Here is a 19,293-nt window from a genome sequence, read left to right on the forward strand (position 1 = left end):
GTAAGTTAAGCCTTTCACACACTATTCTCATTATTAAAAAGGGACAGACAAGCAAACTGCTTGTATAGGGACTTAATCTGGATATATGGTGTTGGCTTGAGCTAATGGTTTCATTTGATTCCCAAAATTATTTCATTTGACTCCCAAAATGGCTTAATTTGACTCTCATTATATTAATGCCAGCTAGATTTGACATCTTTAACATGGTGTAAACCAACCCACAGAGCTTGAACAAAACTTGACAGCATGCCACAAGATGGATAACAAAAAAATTAGTCCCCCCTTGAAGCTAGTGGAGGGAAAGGTGCAGACAAGGAATCCTGAACTTATGAATGGCCGTGCAGGGAATTTGAAAACACTTTTCAAAATGCTCTAAATATCCTTTAATATATACGTCAGCATTCAGTTAAAAATGTTTAAGAACTACACAATGTGAATCAAGTTTGTGTTTAATAACATACATCATATTAAATGCAATGGGCAAATTCAACAACTGGTCCTAAATAAACTTACCAATAAGCTGGCTACATTCAGAAGGTACAGGCTTAGGTGAAAATGGCAATGACAATTCTATTTGACCAGAACAGGACACTGATGACTAAGAGCCTCATTCAATGATCACTATTTAAATTATTGAAGTTCTGAGGTGACGCTTGCATTCTTAAATAGATGATGTGTATAAACACAAAACTACCCACAACAAAGAGAATGAGGCAGGAAACAACATTTAAATAAACTATTTTATCCATTTGCTGCAGGCACATAATCTTCAACTGTATCTGGTGGAATTCTCAGGAGACACTGGGTATATGTGTAGTATTTGAATAAATGTGTAGATTTTGCACATCAAATTTACATTAAATATTAGTTTGTGCATGAGCCAACTAAAGAAAGGGAAAATTCTAACAGGATCTATGCATTTGTCAGAAAAGAGCACCCCAAAGGTAGGACAATAGAACAAAATACAAATTGTTTCACAGAGAAATAATTGAATGTTGAAACAGTAAATGGCAACCAACCCAATATTTTAAAATTAAATCAGGTGGAAACTGCAGCTATCAACTATTTATATTGATTTTTTCTTGCAGTTGACTATCCTTCAAGAGACTTACATTAAATAGAAACTAGCTGAAATAGAGTTTATGGGGGGGAAATGCACAAAAAAAAAAGCAAAATATCAGCTGTGATTTGCAAGACAGGACTCTTCAAAATTAGATCGGTGATTTATCAAATTATAGAACAGAAAGTAATTCCTTAAAAAAAGGACTGTGTGTAAGCTGGAGAGAAATTGGTCCCATTGCGCATACAACACATTTAATATAACAAAGGCTGCTACTCCACCTCAAATTTAGTTCCATGGAAGTCAATAGAACAGTTTCAGATCCAGCGCACACTGTTATATTGCATGTTTAGCAAATACCTTGGAGACCAATTTACAATTCAAAAAGATTCCTCAAATAGTCTAGTTAATTGATCTGTTTCAAAAAGAAAAATTTGCAATGCTTTAGTTCAAAACAAATTACACAGTGATCCAATTTAAAGACATGTGTAGGTACTAATGCTAAGCAGGCGTTTTTTTTTGTTCAGCATTCAACTAGTTGGGCTGGTATTTTATGCTTATGCACACCTGGAACTTTTTGTATCAGATTAGATGTGATCAATGATCATATATTCTGAAGAAAAATCGGGACAAATAAATCTGATTTTAGAATCATTTCTTGCAAAGAGGAAGCAAATCTTTTGCACTTGGAAACTCGACTGAAACATTTTCACATAGCGGGCATGACCATTACTGCAACTCTTTAACTTTTTGTTCCAAAGTTGTGTGATTTGCTCCAGAAAACTCGAACAACTAAAGAAATAGAGAAAATAAAACTAACATTAAAAACATGCATTTCAATAAACCTAATAAGACTGCATTTCAATCACCTTAATATGATTTCATCTTAAGATATTCAGGGCCAAAAGGACATTTTACAGCGCTACTTTCACTTTAAGGGTTACTAAACTGCACTATGGAAGCTCTCGAAATTCTCAACTATCTTATCGGTAGAGTCTATTGTTAAAAAAGTCAGGGGAACAGAATGAATAGCATCAAAATGGTCAGTGATAAACCTTCAGTGGAACAGGACACAAAAGCTTCTGGCTAAGTTTGCAAAGGCAAACCCATGGTAAACCTATGGGATTCCTGTTGGAGTGGAGTTTGTTGGGGATTAAAAGGGATTTTTGCATCAGATAGACCCAGTACAGGCACCAGTTGGCCAAATACTGTGTGGGTTTCCTCTAGGTGCTCAGTTTTCCTCCCACATCCTAGTTGTGTGGGTTAGTAGGTTAATTCGCCTCTGTAAATTGTCCGTAGTGTGTAGGATAAAGCTAGTATACAGGGTGATTACTGGTCAGCGTGGATTCAGTGGGCCGAAGGGCCTGCTTCAACGCTGTAACTCTACACTAAACTAAACCAACCCATCTATGTTTATGTCCAGGACCCTTCTTCAGACTGATGTTTATATCCAAGTCATTTATATATCAGTGCTCAAGTTATAGCAAATCCCAGGTGACAATTATGATAATTTTAACGACTTCATTCAAAATCTAGTTACCTTCTCTCCATTCTTGTAGTAAAGGAACGTTGGCATACAGTTTATTTTACAGTGTTCGGCAATATCCTGAAAAGAACAAAGCACACATTAATTCAACAGAGCTTAATACAAAAAGAAAAAAAATACTGGGTAAAACTCAATGGGGTCAAGCAGTATCTGTGGAGGCAAAGGCATGGTTGAGGTTTCAAGTCAAGTCCCTGCAAAGACAAGAGTGAAGATAGCCAGTATGTGGAAGTGAGAGTGATTGGGAGTCAGAGGCTGGTAGGTGATAGATAGAACCAGATAATGTTATGGGGGACAGGGAATTAAATGATAGGAAGATGAGACTAGGTGTGGGAGGGAATAGGAAAGGTAAACCCAGGTGATGGGCATGGGGGTGATGTTTCTCCACTACATCTGTTCTCAAGACAAGATTTACATGAGGATTTCTAAAATGTGCTGTCATGGTTGGAGCCACACATTTCCTCCATTTAATGCGTTAGCTCTCATTAATTACCCTCTCCCCATACAGTATAGTACTCTCCCCAGCAAACCAAAGGTGTAACACTTGTCTCTACACCATCTCCCTCATCACCTAAACAACGTTTCCAGGTGAGTTAGAGATTCAGTGCACACCTGTCGATGCTCATCTATCAAATAGATATTGTATTTGATGTTCTCAATGTTGCATCCTCCCCGTTGGTGAGACCCAGTGTAGACAAGGCAACATTTTTGCCATGCAACTTGGCTCCGTCTGCATCAGCCATCTTGAGCTTCTAGTTGCATGTTATTTCAACCCCCCTTCCCATTTTGACCTGTTGGTCATTCACCAGTCATGGCAAGGCCAAACATTATACCAGAATTATACCTTGTACTGTATACCTCCATACCAACAGTATGAACGCTAAATGTTCCTATTTTTGATAACTCATTCTTGGTGTTCCTTTCTTGCTCATATTGGTCCACTCAGTTCTCTCTCCATTTGTTCTATCTCTTCCCCCTTATTACCTTCTCCCACCTATCCCATCACCCGCATATCCATTACCAGGGTTTCTTCTCTCGTGGTTCACCTTCTCTATTCCCTCAAATACCTGACTCCATCATCCCTCCCTTCTCTACCTTCACCCATCATTCACCAGCTCTGCATCTACAGTTCCTTGCATCTACTAACAAGTTGCAATGCTGTAAATGTATCCAATCCCCAAACAGTGCAGAAGATTAAGCAGCATTCTAATTCAGATACTGCAAGGTGAACAAATTTTAAAAAAAAAAAAGCACAATTTTTTTTTTTTTGGCAGTCTTAAATATACAAGTATGGTTCAGACTTTGAGGCATTGGTGATGTTAGCCACTGCTGCTATTGTTCTGTTTAAGAGAGAACTGCAGATGCTGGAAAAATTGAAGGTAGACAAAATTGCTGGAGAAACTCAGCGGGTGAGGCAGCATCTATGGAGCGAAGGAATAGGTGACGTTTCGGGTCGAGACGTTTCGGGTTGTTCTTATCGTTTGGGATCAGGATTTACAGGGACTCTGACACACTTACTGCAGTAAAGGGATATTAGCTGTTATTATGTAGCCTTCCATACTACACCCCCAAAATTTGACAATGAATCTTTTCATCATAGTATACTGTACATCTAAATTCAAAAGGAGGAGGACTGGCCAAATTTTGTGCCTTCCACCACAGTGTTGAATGCTGTGGTGGATGTTTGTGTTACAGTTTTATTGTGATTGTGTGTTCTTTATTATTGTATCGCTGCAGACAACCCAAATTTCCACCAGCCTGGCTGTGTGGCAATAAATTATATCTAATCTAATCTAATCTAAAATATTTGAAATATCCAGTATGGTATTCTCCTACTTACAGCTGCATCATCCACATCAACTTCACAGAAAATGACATTTGGATTGTTTTCTGCCAGTTTCTGTAGAAATAAAATATTTTCAGTTAACCACATTTGCAGGAAATACGTCGAAGTGAAGATAAGACAACTCTTTCTCCTATCCCATCCCCCACTCCCCAACTGCTAGGTATTTTATATAGGCTCACTGCATTGGGCAGAAACACAAACGCAAGGCCATTGAAGCATGGGAAGAGGTTACTGCTCAAGTGCAATACAACTTATGGAACTAAGGCATGCAAAGAATTCAAATGCAGATGGACTTTGATCCAACCAAATGGACGAAAGTAAAGAGATACTCCTGTTCCCAATTCCTCCATTAACATACTTTGATTCTTAACACCTTAATCTTTGAGCCTCTTTTAGCCGCTCACTTCACTGAAAAATTATATTTTGAATATACATTGTAAAACAGTTTCCTACTTTAGTTCTGCCTTTCTGCTTCAAATATTCAACCACTATGCATTCCACCACATTTGGAATTTACATAGAATTATCACATTTTTTTCAACTGGCACCTGTGACACAAAACTCGCGTGTGGTTAAAATGCATGTGAAAAGCAATGAGTCAAACACCAACCGATTCAATTTTTTAACATGCTTCTTCTGAACCATCAAAGATTCTCTCTTTAAAAACACAGAACCGAGAAATTGTACTCTAAAATGCAGTGCTCTCAACAGACAGGATGATTCTCAGTACATAACCCAAAGTCAAAAGTTGTAACACAATGAACAAAGAAGATATCAAATATCATATGCAATGGGTGACCCCATTTATTTTCCTGTCCATTCTGGTTCTGTCACTTTTTCTCTTTACCCCTCTACAATTAGAACAGGAAACTGGAACAGCAAGTGAAGGGACTCATGGGACGGCAGTGGTTATGACAAGCAAGTGATTTTATAAACTTCTACAAGAGGCAGTGTGTTTCATAGATAGTAGTTTAGCGGAGCTGGTAACATCAAAGGTTTGGTCAGGTCAGCAATAGTGATAGGGGACTCTTAAATCAGGGGCGCGCAGTTGTTTCTGTGGCTGCAAGTCAGACTCCAGAATGATGTGTTGCCTTTCTGGTGCCAGGATCAAGGATACCTCTAAGCAGCCATGGGACATTCTTATTGTAAAACAGAGCTCATGATGCAGCAACCTCTGAATTGTTATTAAGGCGTTCTGGAAACATTATGATTTTATTTATACTTACGTGGAAGGTGGGAGCGATTATTTTGCAAGGTCCACACCATGTTGCTTGGAAGTCAATGACGACCAATTTGCATCCTGCTTCCTTTATCACCATTTCAAAATCTTTCTGAAAAGCATCACAGGATTGATTCAGTGACATTCAAATGACAATACCTTACACTATTCTATCAAATGTTTATTAAATATGAATGTTTCCTTCGCCGTTGTAAATACGAGTTTACCCTTGTTTTTAATTTGTTATAATGTACCCACATTCTCTCTTTTCCACCCAAATTTAGGAAGGAGCATGGGATTAACTGAACAGGAAAAGTCACAGCACTGACACTGTCTTTGTGGGACTGTATTGATCAAGTACAATACCCACAATCAGGTGGACAGCAGGAAGGTTTAATGACAAAAAGATACTGGCAACAATAAAAAGCTGGTCTGCAGGAAAATGCAACTACGAGATTCTTAAATTACCAATTAGGTCTAAATGCATGATAGCTTCACAAAACAGTAAGTCCCCTCAATGCATTTCATCAAAAGGTCAACATTTGTCATTTGCCAAAGAGATAATCTACAAAAAACACCAGTGCCAAATTCTAGTACATATGGCAATAGACCATCTAAAGCTAAAACTTTGCATTTAAACTGGAAATCTGATCTGAACGTGGATAGTACTAGTAGGCCGAGCATCGAAAATGTAACTTTCTTGACCCATGTCTGGTATCTACTTGAAATTTGGCACAGATTTAGATAAAACTAGACTAAGTGGGACCCGTTGGGTCCCATGTTCACACGGGAGGGCTGGTCCCCGACGCAATATTCCACCTCTCCACCAATTCCAATATTGGTGGCCAGTGGGGGGGCTTTCTGGAGTGCTGGTATGGGTTCTTGGGGTGGCAGCTCAGTCCCTCAAGCCTGATCTGCTGGCAGCTAACTCACGGTTGGTGGGCTGGCAGTTGACTCATGACTATTCCTTGAAATTCCATTTCAAGCAGGGTGCAAGGCCACCAGATTCAAATCCATGTTCCTACCATTTCAAGGAGGGTGCAAGGCCACCAAATTCAAGTGCAGTTTCTTACCACTATGAGCAGGGTGCAAGGCCACTGAATTCAAGTGCAGTTTCCAACCACTTCAAGCAGGGTGCAATGCCACCGAATTCAAGTGCAGTTTCATGCCACTTTCAGCTGGTTGAAACCACCATAAAAACACACAAAACACCAAACTCACAGTTCAGTAGACATTCAGTGTGTTCAGTTGATTCACAGCTCAGACAGAGTCATGACCTCTCCCTCCCCCATCATGCAGAGACTGAGCCACACCCACACTTCCGGGTTTTATAACCCCTCCCCCTCCCACCGGAAAAGGTGTGGCTTTCAGGGCGTGATTGACAGGAGAGATTCTCAACATTTTTTAAACACTAATAACACTTTTATTTTTCATTGATGGGAAGAATTCTCTGCACCTGCTTAGCGGAGGGGGACTGAGTAAGATGGCCAAAAATCACAGTCGTAAGTGGTAGCATTTTATCTTAAATCAATATACAGTGCAAACAGGAAGTAAGTGCATTTGCAGTAGTGCCTTTTAACGTCAAGCCAAAGCACCCAAGCCGCCATTTGCAGCAAGTAGTGACTTTCAACTTCAAGCCAAAGCACCCAAGCCACCATTTGCAGTAAGTAGTGCTTTTTCAACTTCAAGCCAAAGCACCCAAGCCACCATTTGCAGTAAGTAGTGCTTTTCAACTTCAAGCCAAAGCACCCAAGCCACCATTTGCAGTAAGAAGTGCCTTTCAACTTCAAGCCAAAGCACCCAAGCCACCATTTGCAGTAAGAAGTGCCTTTCAATTTCAAGCAAAGCACCCAAGCCATCATTTGCAGTAAGTAGTGGCTTTCAACTTCATGCCACCATTTGCAGTAAGTAGTGCCTTTCAACTTTAAACCAAAGCTCCCAAGCCACCATTTGCAGTTAGTAGTGCCTTTCAACTTCAAGCCAAAACACCCAAACAACCATTTGCAGGCAGTGCCTTTTTACTTCAAACAAACCATATTTTCATTTTCAAACCACATTAAGGGTACTAACAGTTGTGTAGACATTTGTTCAGTGTTATTCAGAGCTCAGAGACGTGATCCATGGCTTCATCCATTTTGCATAGACTGAGTGAGGCACACCACCTCCTGGTGTTATAGTCCCTCCCCCTCCCTCCAGCAGGTGCAGCAGAGAGAATGGTGATTTTTTTAAACTTCAAGCCGAAGCTCCCAAGCCACCATTTGCAGTAAGAAGTGCCTTTCAACTTCATGCCACCATTTGCAGTAAGTAGTGCCTTTCAACTTCAAGCCAAAGCACCCAAGCCATCATTTGCAGTAAGTAGTGCCTTTCAATTTCAAACAAAGCACCCAAGCCACCATTTGCAGTTAGTAGTCTTTCAACCTCAAGCCAAAGCACCCAAGCCACCATTTGCAGTAAGCAGTGCCTTTCAACTCATGCCACCATTTGCAGTAAGTAGTGCCTTTCAACTTCAAGCCAAAGCACCCAAGCCACCATGTGCAGTAAGTAGTGCCTTTCAACTTCAAGCCAAAGCTCCCAAGCCACCATTTGCAGTATGTAGTGCTTTTCAACTGCAAGCCAAATCACCCACCATTTGCAGTAATTAGTGCCTTTCAACTTCAAGCAAAAGCTCCCAAGCCACCATTTGCAGTAAGTAGTGCCTTTCAACTTCAAGCCAAAACACCCAAGCCACCATTTGCAGTAAGTAGTGTCTTTCAACTTCAAGTCAAAGCTCCCAAGCCACCATTTGCAGTAAGTAGTGCCTTTCAACTTTAAACCAAAGCTCCCAAGCCACCATTTGCAGTAAGTAGTGCCTTTCAACTTCAAGCCAAAGCACCCAAACAACTATTTGCAGGCAGTACCTTTTTACTTCAAACAAACCATATTTTCATTTTCAAACCACATTAAGGGTACTCACAGTTGTGTAGACATTTGTTCAGTGTTATTCAGACCTCAGAGAGACGTGACCCTTGGCTTCATCCATCTTGCAGAGACTAAGTGAGGCACACCACTTCCTGGTTTTATAGTCCCTCCCCCTCCCTCCAGCAGGGGCAGCAGAGGGAATGGTGAATTAAAAAAAAACATTAACATCTCTCTGATTTTTTCATCGATGGGAAAAATCCTCCGCACCCGTAAGGCGGAGAGGGGCTCTGAGCGATGTGGCCAAAAATGACGGCCGTAGGTGGCGGCGTTCTGTCGGAAATTGCAGCACAGTGGGCCAAAAGTGGTCATGATCAGAGATTTAGTAATGTAGATATAATTAAGAAGCAATTCATAACTCGTCAACGTCAAAAGCTGCACACAAATTAATTAAGCACGGCTGTGATTTCCACATGGTGAAACCAAATGTATAAAAATACCCTTTACTAAAATCTGACAATGTGCACTTTAACTGCATGTGATTTTTTTCTATTACAAATCTCAACTTGTGGAGTAGAGGCAAATAAATAAATGATGGGTCTTTGTCCCAAACATTATGGAGTGCTCTGTAATTGGAACAATAGGGATTTATTAACAAATAAATGAACAAACACTGCCATTCGTTGAGTTCAGATGAATTCATTGTAGAGTTCAAACTGTTCAACCTAATCTTGGCAAATTTGGAGATACAACACAGAAACAGACCCTTGGGGCACTGAGTCTGTCTTGACCATTTGCTTTTACACTAATCGTACTCTAAACCATTATTCTCCCCACTTTCCTCACCAGCGCAGCCCTCCCTCCACCGTCACTAAGATTCCATACACCTACATCAGGGGGCGACAACCTTGTTCTGCATTGGGGCCGGGACACATGTCTGAGCGGATGGCGGGCCACATCTATCACGTGTGCACCTGGACCCTGCCCCAGATGTCAGGCAACAAATCACGTGTTCACAGAAGGTAAGCAAAAATGCAATCTTTGCCTGTCTCACCCGCTGAGTTTCTCCAGCATTTTTGTCTACCTTCGATTTTTCCAGCATCTGCAGTTCTTTGTTAAACATGTTCACAGAAGGTGCCGGCGGATTTGAGCAGGCTTCGGTACAGCCAGAGCGCGGCCCCGCTCGGCCGCTGCTCCTCGGGGCGCCCGGCCGCTGTTGCTCGGGGTGCTGCTGCTCGGGACGCTCAGCCACTGCTTGGGGAGCCTGGCCTCTGCTCGGGATGCTCGGCCGCTGCTTGGGACGCCTTGCCACTGCTCGGGGCGCTCGACGGGGCTAATGATTACGGGAAAAACAATCCGCCTGCGGGCCAGATGATTTTGGGTTACGGGCCGCAGGTTGCCGACCCCTGACCTACATAGTAAGGGCATTTTACAATGCACAATTAAGCCAGCTATTTTGGCTCAGCAACATTGTGATTTTTGACTCGGAATGTCCAGTTGTTAAATAAAATTCATGCAGATCAGTAGATATTTTAATTTCCGGGAACAAAACAAAAATCAAGAAACACAGGGTTTGTGAGGGAAGCTGAACAATTATTAAACTAAATGGTAGATAAGATGTCAGCAACTGAACAGTGTGCTTTTATTATGTTCTAACCAAATAATGAGCAGTGCGTCACACTATATACCGAGCCACTTCATTGCATTCTTGCAATGTTAAGCAATTCAAGATTTTAGATTCAAAAGCTGTCAAGTACAAAATGAGCAATTGATTTTACCATTCAATGTACATCCAGCAGTGTAACTGATCACTAACAAAACACTGATGCTCAACTTCACTTAAATTTCTGATTATTTAAATATCGTTGGCGATAGGAGAGATTATAGGGGGGGTTGCACGTAAGGTCACTGGGTCATAGGGCTTGACGCACGGAGCCGCTCTATCCATCTGGAGGACATCCGTAACTTCAGGTATGTGTTATTAATACAAGAAACGCATACTTTCCTACCTGTTACAAACCGCCAAAATGTTGAATTTTTGCGCGCAAAAAAAATTGTGGAAGTCGGGGTAAGTGTGAGAGACATGTACCCAACTTTGGAATTCTAAAAGTGAAGTGAAATGTAGGTAAAGAGAAGCGAGAGCTGAAGGGACAACAGCAGCTAAAGTGCTTGGTAAACATTGGCTGTGCAGATATCGGAATTATCGCATTTGCTCACTGCATTTCATCAACAGTAAGACATTATTTGTGTTTTTTCTTGATTCCTTTGGTATCTAAAAAGTCTCAGAAGTGTTAAATCTGGCTGTAAATTTTTCTTCAGATGCGTTTTCATTTTGTATGTAAAAACCCACTTGAGAACCATGGGCGATTTAAAAAGAGCTGTGGTGACGCGCGGCTGCGACCTAACTCCGGTGGATGGTGACACCGGCAGCTCGCGGGTCCCTGGTGGGAGACTGCTTTGCGGGGCACCGGCAACGGCGAATTCTCTCGCCCGAATTGCGGGGTTGAGGATGACCTGGAGCGGGGCCTTACATCGCCGGGTGCGGCTTTAAATGGCCGTGGGACTTGCTAGCGCCCGCCGGGGGCTTTGACTTTGGGAGAAGAATGGAGAGCAGGGGAGAGACAAGACTTTGCCTTCCATCACAGTGAGGAGGAGATTCACTGTGATGGATGTTTGTGTAAATTGTGTTGGTGTGTGTCTTGGTTCTTTTCTTGTATGACTGCAGAAACCAAATTTTGTTTGAACTTCATGTGTTCAAATGACAAATAAACTGTATTGTATTGTATTGGGACTCTTCTCTGGAGCATTCAAGACTGAGGGAGGATCCCATTCCGATAAAGAGCATGAGAGGTATGGACAAAGTGAATGCTCAGTCTTTTCCCCAACCTAAAAATATTTTGACATTTAGATGAAGAAAGATATGTGAATATGTTGATCAGAAGTCATCAGCCCAGCCACATGAAATATTGGGGTGGCACAGTGGTGCAACTGGTAGAGCTACTGCCTCCTAGGCCAGAGACCTGGGTTCAATCCTGACCTTGGGTGCTGCCTGTGTGGAGATTGTACGTACTTCCTGTGACCATGTGGATGCCTTCTGGGTGCTCTCGTGTCCTCCCACATCCCAAAGATGCGAGTGTGTCAGAGAATTGGCCTCTGTAAATTGCCCTTAGTGCGTAGGGAATGGATGCAAAAGTGGAATATAGAACTAGGTTAAATGGATGTTCGATGTGGACAGTGGGCCAAAAGGCCTGTTTCTATGCTATATCTCCAAACACCAAGGAATTATTGGATCAGATTCAAGCACGTTTTGTTTCTTCATTGTTCCTTTGGAATGTGTATAAAACATTATTATCCATCATTATTCCTGAAGATGGTGAAAGTAGCTCATGTATGACTGCAGTCCTTCCAGTGAACATATGAATTCCCATAACATTAAAGCAAAAAATGTCATGACCTCGACCCAGGAAGTAAAGAATAACATTACATTTATAAGTCATGGGAGAGTTGTAAATTCAAAGAGAGTTTCAGGTGACAATACCCTATCCCTTTTAGTGGTAGAGGTTGGAGAGTTGTCGTTGCCTAGATACGTAACTGCTATCTATTTTGCAGGTGGCACGCATTACAACCATGGTGTGACAGTGGTGGAGGAATGCAAATTTATGCTTGGGGTGGGCAGGCTGACAATCAAACAGGAAACTTTACTCAGTTCCTGGAGTACTTTTGAAGTTGCACTCACCCAGGCTCTCTGGCACTAATGACATATCTTATAGATGGTGGAAAAGCTTTGGACGATAGAAGAGAAATATGTTGCTGCAGAATACCCACCGCTGTTCTTTGAGACAGTCTAATTAAGTTTCAGATTGATGGTTTGCCCACGGGATGGTGGGAGACTCAACACTAATATTATTGAATTCCACAGGTTTGTGCTTGTTGGAAGTCTACCCGTCACATCTGTGTTGTGATTCTCGGCCCTGGCCTGGATGTAGCCTTGATCTTGCTGCAAGCATGCATGTACTGAACAGTTACAAATAGAAGGGAAATTGGTGCAATCTACAACAAACATCACCATTTCTGACCATGATGGGAGGAGCCAATGACAAAGCAGTTTTCTGTACTCATTCACCAGGGAATCAGCCCAGGTTTAATAGTGGTGACATAATGAGTGATATGCAAGGATGAATTGCAGATTGTAACAGTGTGCATTTCTGCTGCTGCTAATTGTTCACCTTGCCTCACTGATGCCTCGTTTTGAGATTCCAGACCTGTTCAGATCCTGTTCAATTTAGCAAAATAGTTTGGTCACACAACATGAACGTGTTAAAATCTTCACGATGTACAATGTATTTATTCACCTTATACGGAGCAAGAGTGTTGTTCCTGGCTTGCAAAATTATTAATTCTCGTAAAAGTTGCAACACATTAATTAAGTTTAGTTGTACAGCGAGATGTTTTTGTTGCATGCTATGTAATCAGTGGAAAGACAAAACAAGATTACAATCGAGCCATTTAATTACTGGTTTAATGTTGAATATGCTCAAAAGTGATCAAATCAGCTGTAACAATAACTACAGCCACCTCGTTCAAATTGAGAATTCAAATAAAAGTAGCCTTGCACCTGTAATACGCAAGGACTCAGTCACCTGCAGCTGTCGCAAATATGAGCAAGCCTAATCGGTGCGAGGACCGCTCGGTGTTGTGTCTGCAACGGCCATCTTGAGCTTCTAGTTACAGACTGAACAGACAGGGTAGCAGTCCATGTCATTTCAACCCCCCTTCCTATTTTGACCTGTCAGTCCATTGCATTCTTCACTGTCATGGCAAGGTCAAACATTAAAACAACACTTCAGGACTATCGAAGGTAGACAAAAAAATGCTGGAGAAACACATCGGGCGAGGCAGCATCTTCAACCAGAACCAGAACAGGCGACTTTTCAAGGGTCTCGACCCGAAACATCGCCTATTCCTTCTCTCCATAGATGCTGCCTCACCCGCTGAGTTTCTCCAGCATTTTTCGTCTACCGTCGATTTTTCCAGCATCTGCAATTATTTCTTACACACCTCGTATCGGTATCGGGTCCCTCTCTATCCCAACGGTATGAACACTGAACGCTCCCATTTTAGAGGAGGAAGATATTTTAACGCCATCCACGCGGGATTACATTATATATTTGTCCACCCAGCCTGTGGCCGGGAAGCGGCGCAGACGGTGGCGGGAATCCAGGCCTCCAAGGCACTACAGGCCCGACGCGACCCCGGGCTGGGGCTGGGGCAGAGGCTGCAGCACATGGAGCGGGACGCGGGCCACCGAGCTCCGTCCCCGGGGTCTGTACCGCCGGCGTTGGCCAGCGGCCGGAGGGGGGTTGTAATGGCCGGCACCGGGGGGTGAGAGTGATGTTTACCACCGTTATAAGCAAAGATCATGGATTATAACCGGGGGGGTGGGGTCCGATGGAGGGGTGTTTGTAGCGGCGGCACAGCCGGCACGTTATTGCAGTCGCTGGGATCGATGTGACCTCACCACATGTGTGTGTGTGTGGGCGGGCCGGGCGCATCTTGGCCCGGGAGCTGCAGCAGATACACTACCACATCCACTAACTAAGTCCTTCACATCCACACTAAGACTGGACATTTTGTCCGCCAAGACCGGCGCACTCGAGCATTGATTCACCAACCTGACCCTCCAGCCTGCGGACTCCCATCTTCACTCTGGATGCTGGAAATGTCAGCAGCAAACTTCAGCGTGCTCACCTCGACCAGACCAGCTCTCTCAATGATCCTTGCTTGCGGAGAGCGAGCGGACGTGTGGCATTGGACCCTGGGATATTGACGAGGCGGTTCAATCACGATTTGCGCAGGTTCCGTTTATCATATTCCAAATTCCCCTTTCCAAAATGCGACTCCGTTTGTTTAAAACAATTATTTCTTAGAAGATATGTACACCGATGCACAAAAATTACGAGAGAAATTACAGCCGGCAGCACTCCAATAAACACACAACTTTCCCATAACTAGATCAAGCGTTCCTTCTCTCCAGAGATGCTGCCTGTCCCGCTGAGTTACTCCAGCATATTGTGATCCATCTTCGATTTAAACCAGCATCTGCAGGTCGATGAATTTTTCGCACTGTGCATACATTGTATATATTTATTACTTGGACAGGGGCCACAGAGTGGCACGGGTGGGGGACAGTTTGGTGGAATTTGACAAATGAAAAAAAAATTTGTATTGAACAATTTGTATAGTCTTCGAAAATGTCGGATGAATTTTTTCGAATGGTTCATGAATTGTATATATTTATCAATTGAATAAAGTCTATTTTGAAATTTAAAAAAAAGCTCTTTCCCACACTAGGTCAAATGTATTCCTTGAGGATTATACAGAGGATTATATGTTGGTTTTAGATGGTAGCTTCTCTCAATAAGCATGTATCTTGCTTCAGAATATCCTGACATATATTTCTCGATTCCTGCATGTAATTTTGCAAGGGTCAGTTGTGGACAGTTCTTTCAGTTGAAAGACAAATAGGTTGCAGGTGATCCCAGGGGCTTCTTTGGGTGAGTCCATTATTTTCCAGCTGCAGTTGATGTATGTTGTGGTGTGTACACCAGCAAACAGATCAGGCTGTTGAAAATGAACAAGTTCGTCTCCCAACCAATCTCGCATAATGCTCGGTGAGAAGGGGGAATAGGATGAGGTGCTCTATGCCACAGCTTCATCTGGTGGTACTGAGGTTTCAAGTACATCAATATGACCGCACACCTACCTAACCACCATTCAATCCACAATCCACTAACTGATGGGTTGGCAAAGAGACATTTTGCAAAATAGGGTTTCCCCTCATGACTCTAATCTCATTCTGAACAGGTGTCACAAAGGAGGACACAAACAATCTTCCTGATATAGTAGTGGACAGAGGATCTGGGGTGATGGAGGAACGGAAGGAAATCCACATTAGGCAGGAAATGGTGTTGGGTAGACTGATGGGACTGAAGGCTGATAAATCCCCAGGGCCTGATGGTCTGCATCCCAGGGTACTTAAGGAAGTGGCTCTAGAAATCGTGGATGCATTGGTGATAATTTTCCAATGTTCTATAGACTCCGGATCAGTTCCTGTGGATTGGAGGGTAGCTAATGTTATCCCACTTTTTAAGAAAGGCGGGAGAGAGAAAACAGGGAATTATAGATCAGTTAGCCTGACATCAGTGGTGGGGAAGATGCTGGAGTCAATTATAAAAGATGAAATAGCCGCACATTACGATAGCAGTAACAGAATTGGTCCGAGTCAGCATGGATTTACGAAGGGGAAATCATGCTTGACTAATCTGGAATTTTTTGAAGATTTAACTAGGAAAATGGACAAGGGAGAGCCAGTGGATGTAGTGTACCTGGACTTTCAGAAAGCATTTGATAAGGTTCCACATAGGAGATTAGTTGGCAAAATTAGGGCACATGGTATTGGGGGTGGAATGCTGACATGGATAGAAAATTGGTTGGCAGACAGGAAACAGAGTGGGGATTAACGGGTCCCTTTCAGATGGCAGGCAGTGACTAGTAGGGTACCGCAAGGCTCGGTGCTGGGACCGCAGCTATTTACAATATACATCAATGATTTGTATGAAGGGATTCAAAGTAACATTAGCAAATTTACAGGTGACACAAAGCTGGGTGGCAGTGTGAACTGTGAGGAGGATGCTATGAGAATGCAGGGTGACTTGGACAGGTTGGGGGAGTAGGAGGATGCATGGCAGATGACGTTTAATGTGGAGAAATGCGAGGTTATCCACTTTGGTAGCAAAAACAGGAAGGCAGATTACTATCTAAATGGCATCAAGTTGGGAAAAGGGGAAGTACAGCGGGATCTGGGGGGGTCCTTGTTCATCAGTCTATGAAAGTAAGCATGCAGGTACAGCAGGCAGTGAAGAAAGCGAATGGCATGTTGGCCTTTATAACAAGAGGAGTCGAGTATAGGGGCAAAGAGGTCCTTCTGCAGTTGTACAGAGCCCTAGTGAGATCACACCTGGAGCATTGTGTGCAGTTTTGGTCCCCTAATTTGAGGAAGGACATTCTTGCTATTGAGGGAGTGCAGCGTAGGTTTACAAGGTTAATTCCCGGGATGGCAGGACTGTCATGTGCTGAGAGAATGAAGCAGCTGGGCTTGTACACTCTGGAGTTTAGAAGGATGAGACACGCTGGAGGTAGGAAACATGTTCCCGATGTTGGGGGAGTCTAGAACCAGGGGCTACAGTTTAAGAATAAGGGGTAAGCCATTTAGAACGGAGACGAGGAAACACTTTTTCTCACAGAGAATTGTGAGTCTGGAATTCTCTGCCTCAGAGGGCGGTGGAGGCAGGTTCTCTGGATGCTTTCAAGAGAGAGCTGGATAGGGCTCTTAAAGATAGCGGAGTCAGGGGATATGGGGAAAAGGCAGGAACGGGGTACTGATTGGGGATGATCAGCCATGATCACATTGAATGGTGGTGCTGGCTCGAATGGCCTACTCCTGCACCTATTGTCTATTGTCTATTTTGAGTAACCTATTCTTGATGCCATTTTGGTCAACAAGGTTCCTTTTCAGGAATAACTTCTGGCTCAAAAGAAGTGATGAAGAAAAAACTTTTCACCCAGAGTTGTAAATCTACGGAATTAACTGCCACAGAAGGCAGTGGAGGCCAATTCACTGGATGTTTTCAGGAGAGAGAGATTTAGCTCTTAGGGTGAAGTGGGCGCATGTGCGCATGTGCGGAGCTCTTCTAGAGTGTGCGCATGTGCAGGACATTTCTGGAGTGTGCGCATGTGCGAAGTATTTCGGGCGGGAAAAGCCTGCGGAATCAGCCATGTTTGCCAGACGTTTCTGAGTTTATGTATTAAAGAAATAAGTTGCTTAAAGCTTAAATAAAGTTAAGTTAATTACGAGTAGTGAAAGTTTCATTTATCTCACAACAATTTAAGCAACTTATCTTAGAAGTCAAACAGTCTGACTTGGGATGGAGAAGCTACTGAAACCACAACGCTTGGATCTGGATCCCAACTCACCTGCTGCTGCAAAGAATTGGAAGCACTGGCTTCGTATACTAAATAACTTCTTTGATGAGTGTGGCAATGATGCACCAGACAGACTCAAGACATTAATAAGCTTTGTCTCTTCTGATGTATATGATTACATAGAGGAATGTACAACTTATGATTCTGCTATTGATGTACTAAGCAAACTCTTTGTTAAGACACCCAACGTGATATTCGCTCGACACCTCCTTGCTACTCGGAAACAAAAACCTGGTGAGTTGATGAATTTTTACAAGAACTTCAAAGACTTAGTAAAGAGTGTGCCTTCAAAGCAGTTACGGCTGATCAATATCGACAGGAAGTACTTCGAGACTCTTTCATCAGTGGTTTGGCATCGCCTTTAATACGACAGAGATTATTAGAACACAAAACCTTGGATTTACAGTCAGTTTACAATCAAGCTTACTCTTTAGACTTGGCTCAGAAAAATTCAGATGCTTATGGCTCATCTAATGTGTATTCTGCTGCAACTACTACAAAATAATTTCACCCACATAATAATATGGAGCAAACGGAAACAATTTCTACTGATAAAGGTGCCCTTGCTGCAGCATATAATGATTCAAAAAGGAACTGTTACTTTTGCGGGGGTAACATTCATAAGAGAGAGACATGTCCTGCTCGAGAGGCAACTTGTAATAGTTGTGGCAAGAAGGGACATTATTCTAGAGTATGCAAGTCCAAAGCAACTACTAAAAATGTGACTGCTGCCATGTACACGCCTTCTTTATGTGCAATTACAGCTGCATTTCCTCAGAGCTTATCTCATGCAGCTACAACGGTATCCATTAATGGCCATACACTTAATGTACTACTTGATTCTGGCAGTTCAGAAAGTTTTATAAGTGAACAAGTTGTGTCCCGACTAAATCTAACTATAATTCCTTCCAATAGAGAAATCTCGATGGCTCTGACAACTCTCAATACTCAAATTATAGGATCTTGTATTGTAGACTTTATTCTGAACAAAACTAGTTATAAATCTGTATGTCTTGGTATTTTGAAAAATTTGTGTAGCGATATAATTCTAGGTCAGGATTTCCAGAAACTGCACAGATCACTTTAAATAATGCATGAAGGAACTATGCCTGATCTTGTATTGTCAAAGCCACCAGTATTGTGTGGTTTTTCTGCTGCATCTGTTGAATGTCCTTCATTATTCACTAATTTATCCTCTAAGTGCAAGCCAATTGCTACAAAATCAAGACATTTTAGTAAAGATGATAGGAACTTTATCAACACAGAAGTAACTAATCTTTTACAAGAAGGGATTATAGAACCCAGCTCTTCCCCTTGGAGGGCACAAGTTGTCGTGGTTAAGGACCCCTTGGAGAGACATAGAAAGAGACTCTGCATTGATTACTCTCAAACTATAAACCAGTTCACAGAGCTTGATGCATATCCACTACCTCAAATAGAAGAGATTATCAATACATTAGCTAAGTATAAGATATTCTCTACTTTTGACTTTAAAAAAAGTGCTTACTATCAAATTCCTCTGAAGGAATCAGAGAAGAAATACACTGCGTTTGAAGCAAATGGGAAATTATATCACTACTGCAGAGTTCCTTTTGGGGTAACTAATGGCGTGGCTGTTTTTCAGAGAGAGATGGACAAACTTGTTGAACAGGAATACCTTAAAGATACTTTCCCTTATCTTGATAATA

At 42.3% G+C, this 19,293-nt stretch overlaps 1 protein-coding gene across 1 annotated transcript; it reads right to left on the reverse strand.

Moving 5' to 3' along the window:
- Nucleotides 1-368: 368 nt before the first annotated feature.
- On the reverse strand, nucleotides 369-14,410 carry LOC116971193 (thioredoxin-like). The gene is made up of 5 exons (XM_033018154.1): nucleotides 14,236-14,410; nucleotides 5,676-5,780; nucleotides 4,444-4,503; nucleotides 2,601-2,666; nucleotides 369-1,852 (listed from the first exon to the last, which is right to left on the reverse strand). The coding sequence occupies exons 1-5, from the start codon at nucleotides 14,260-14,262 to the stop codon at nucleotides 1,790-1,792; spliced, it is 321 nt and encodes a 106-aa protein (XP_032874045.1). The 5' UTR covers nucleotides 14,263-14,410; the 3' UTR covers nucleotides 369-1,789.
- Between the last annotated feature and the right edge of the window lie 4,883 nt (nucleotides 14,411-19,293).

Source organism: Amblyraja radiata, chromosome 3, assembly GCF_010909765.2.
Source record: "Amblyraja radiata isolate CabotCenter1 chromosome 3, sAmbRad1.1.pri, whole genome shotgun sequence".
Lineage (NCBI taxonomy): Eukaryota > Metazoa > Chordata > Chondrichthyes > Rajiformes > Rajidae > Amblyraja > Amblyraja radiata.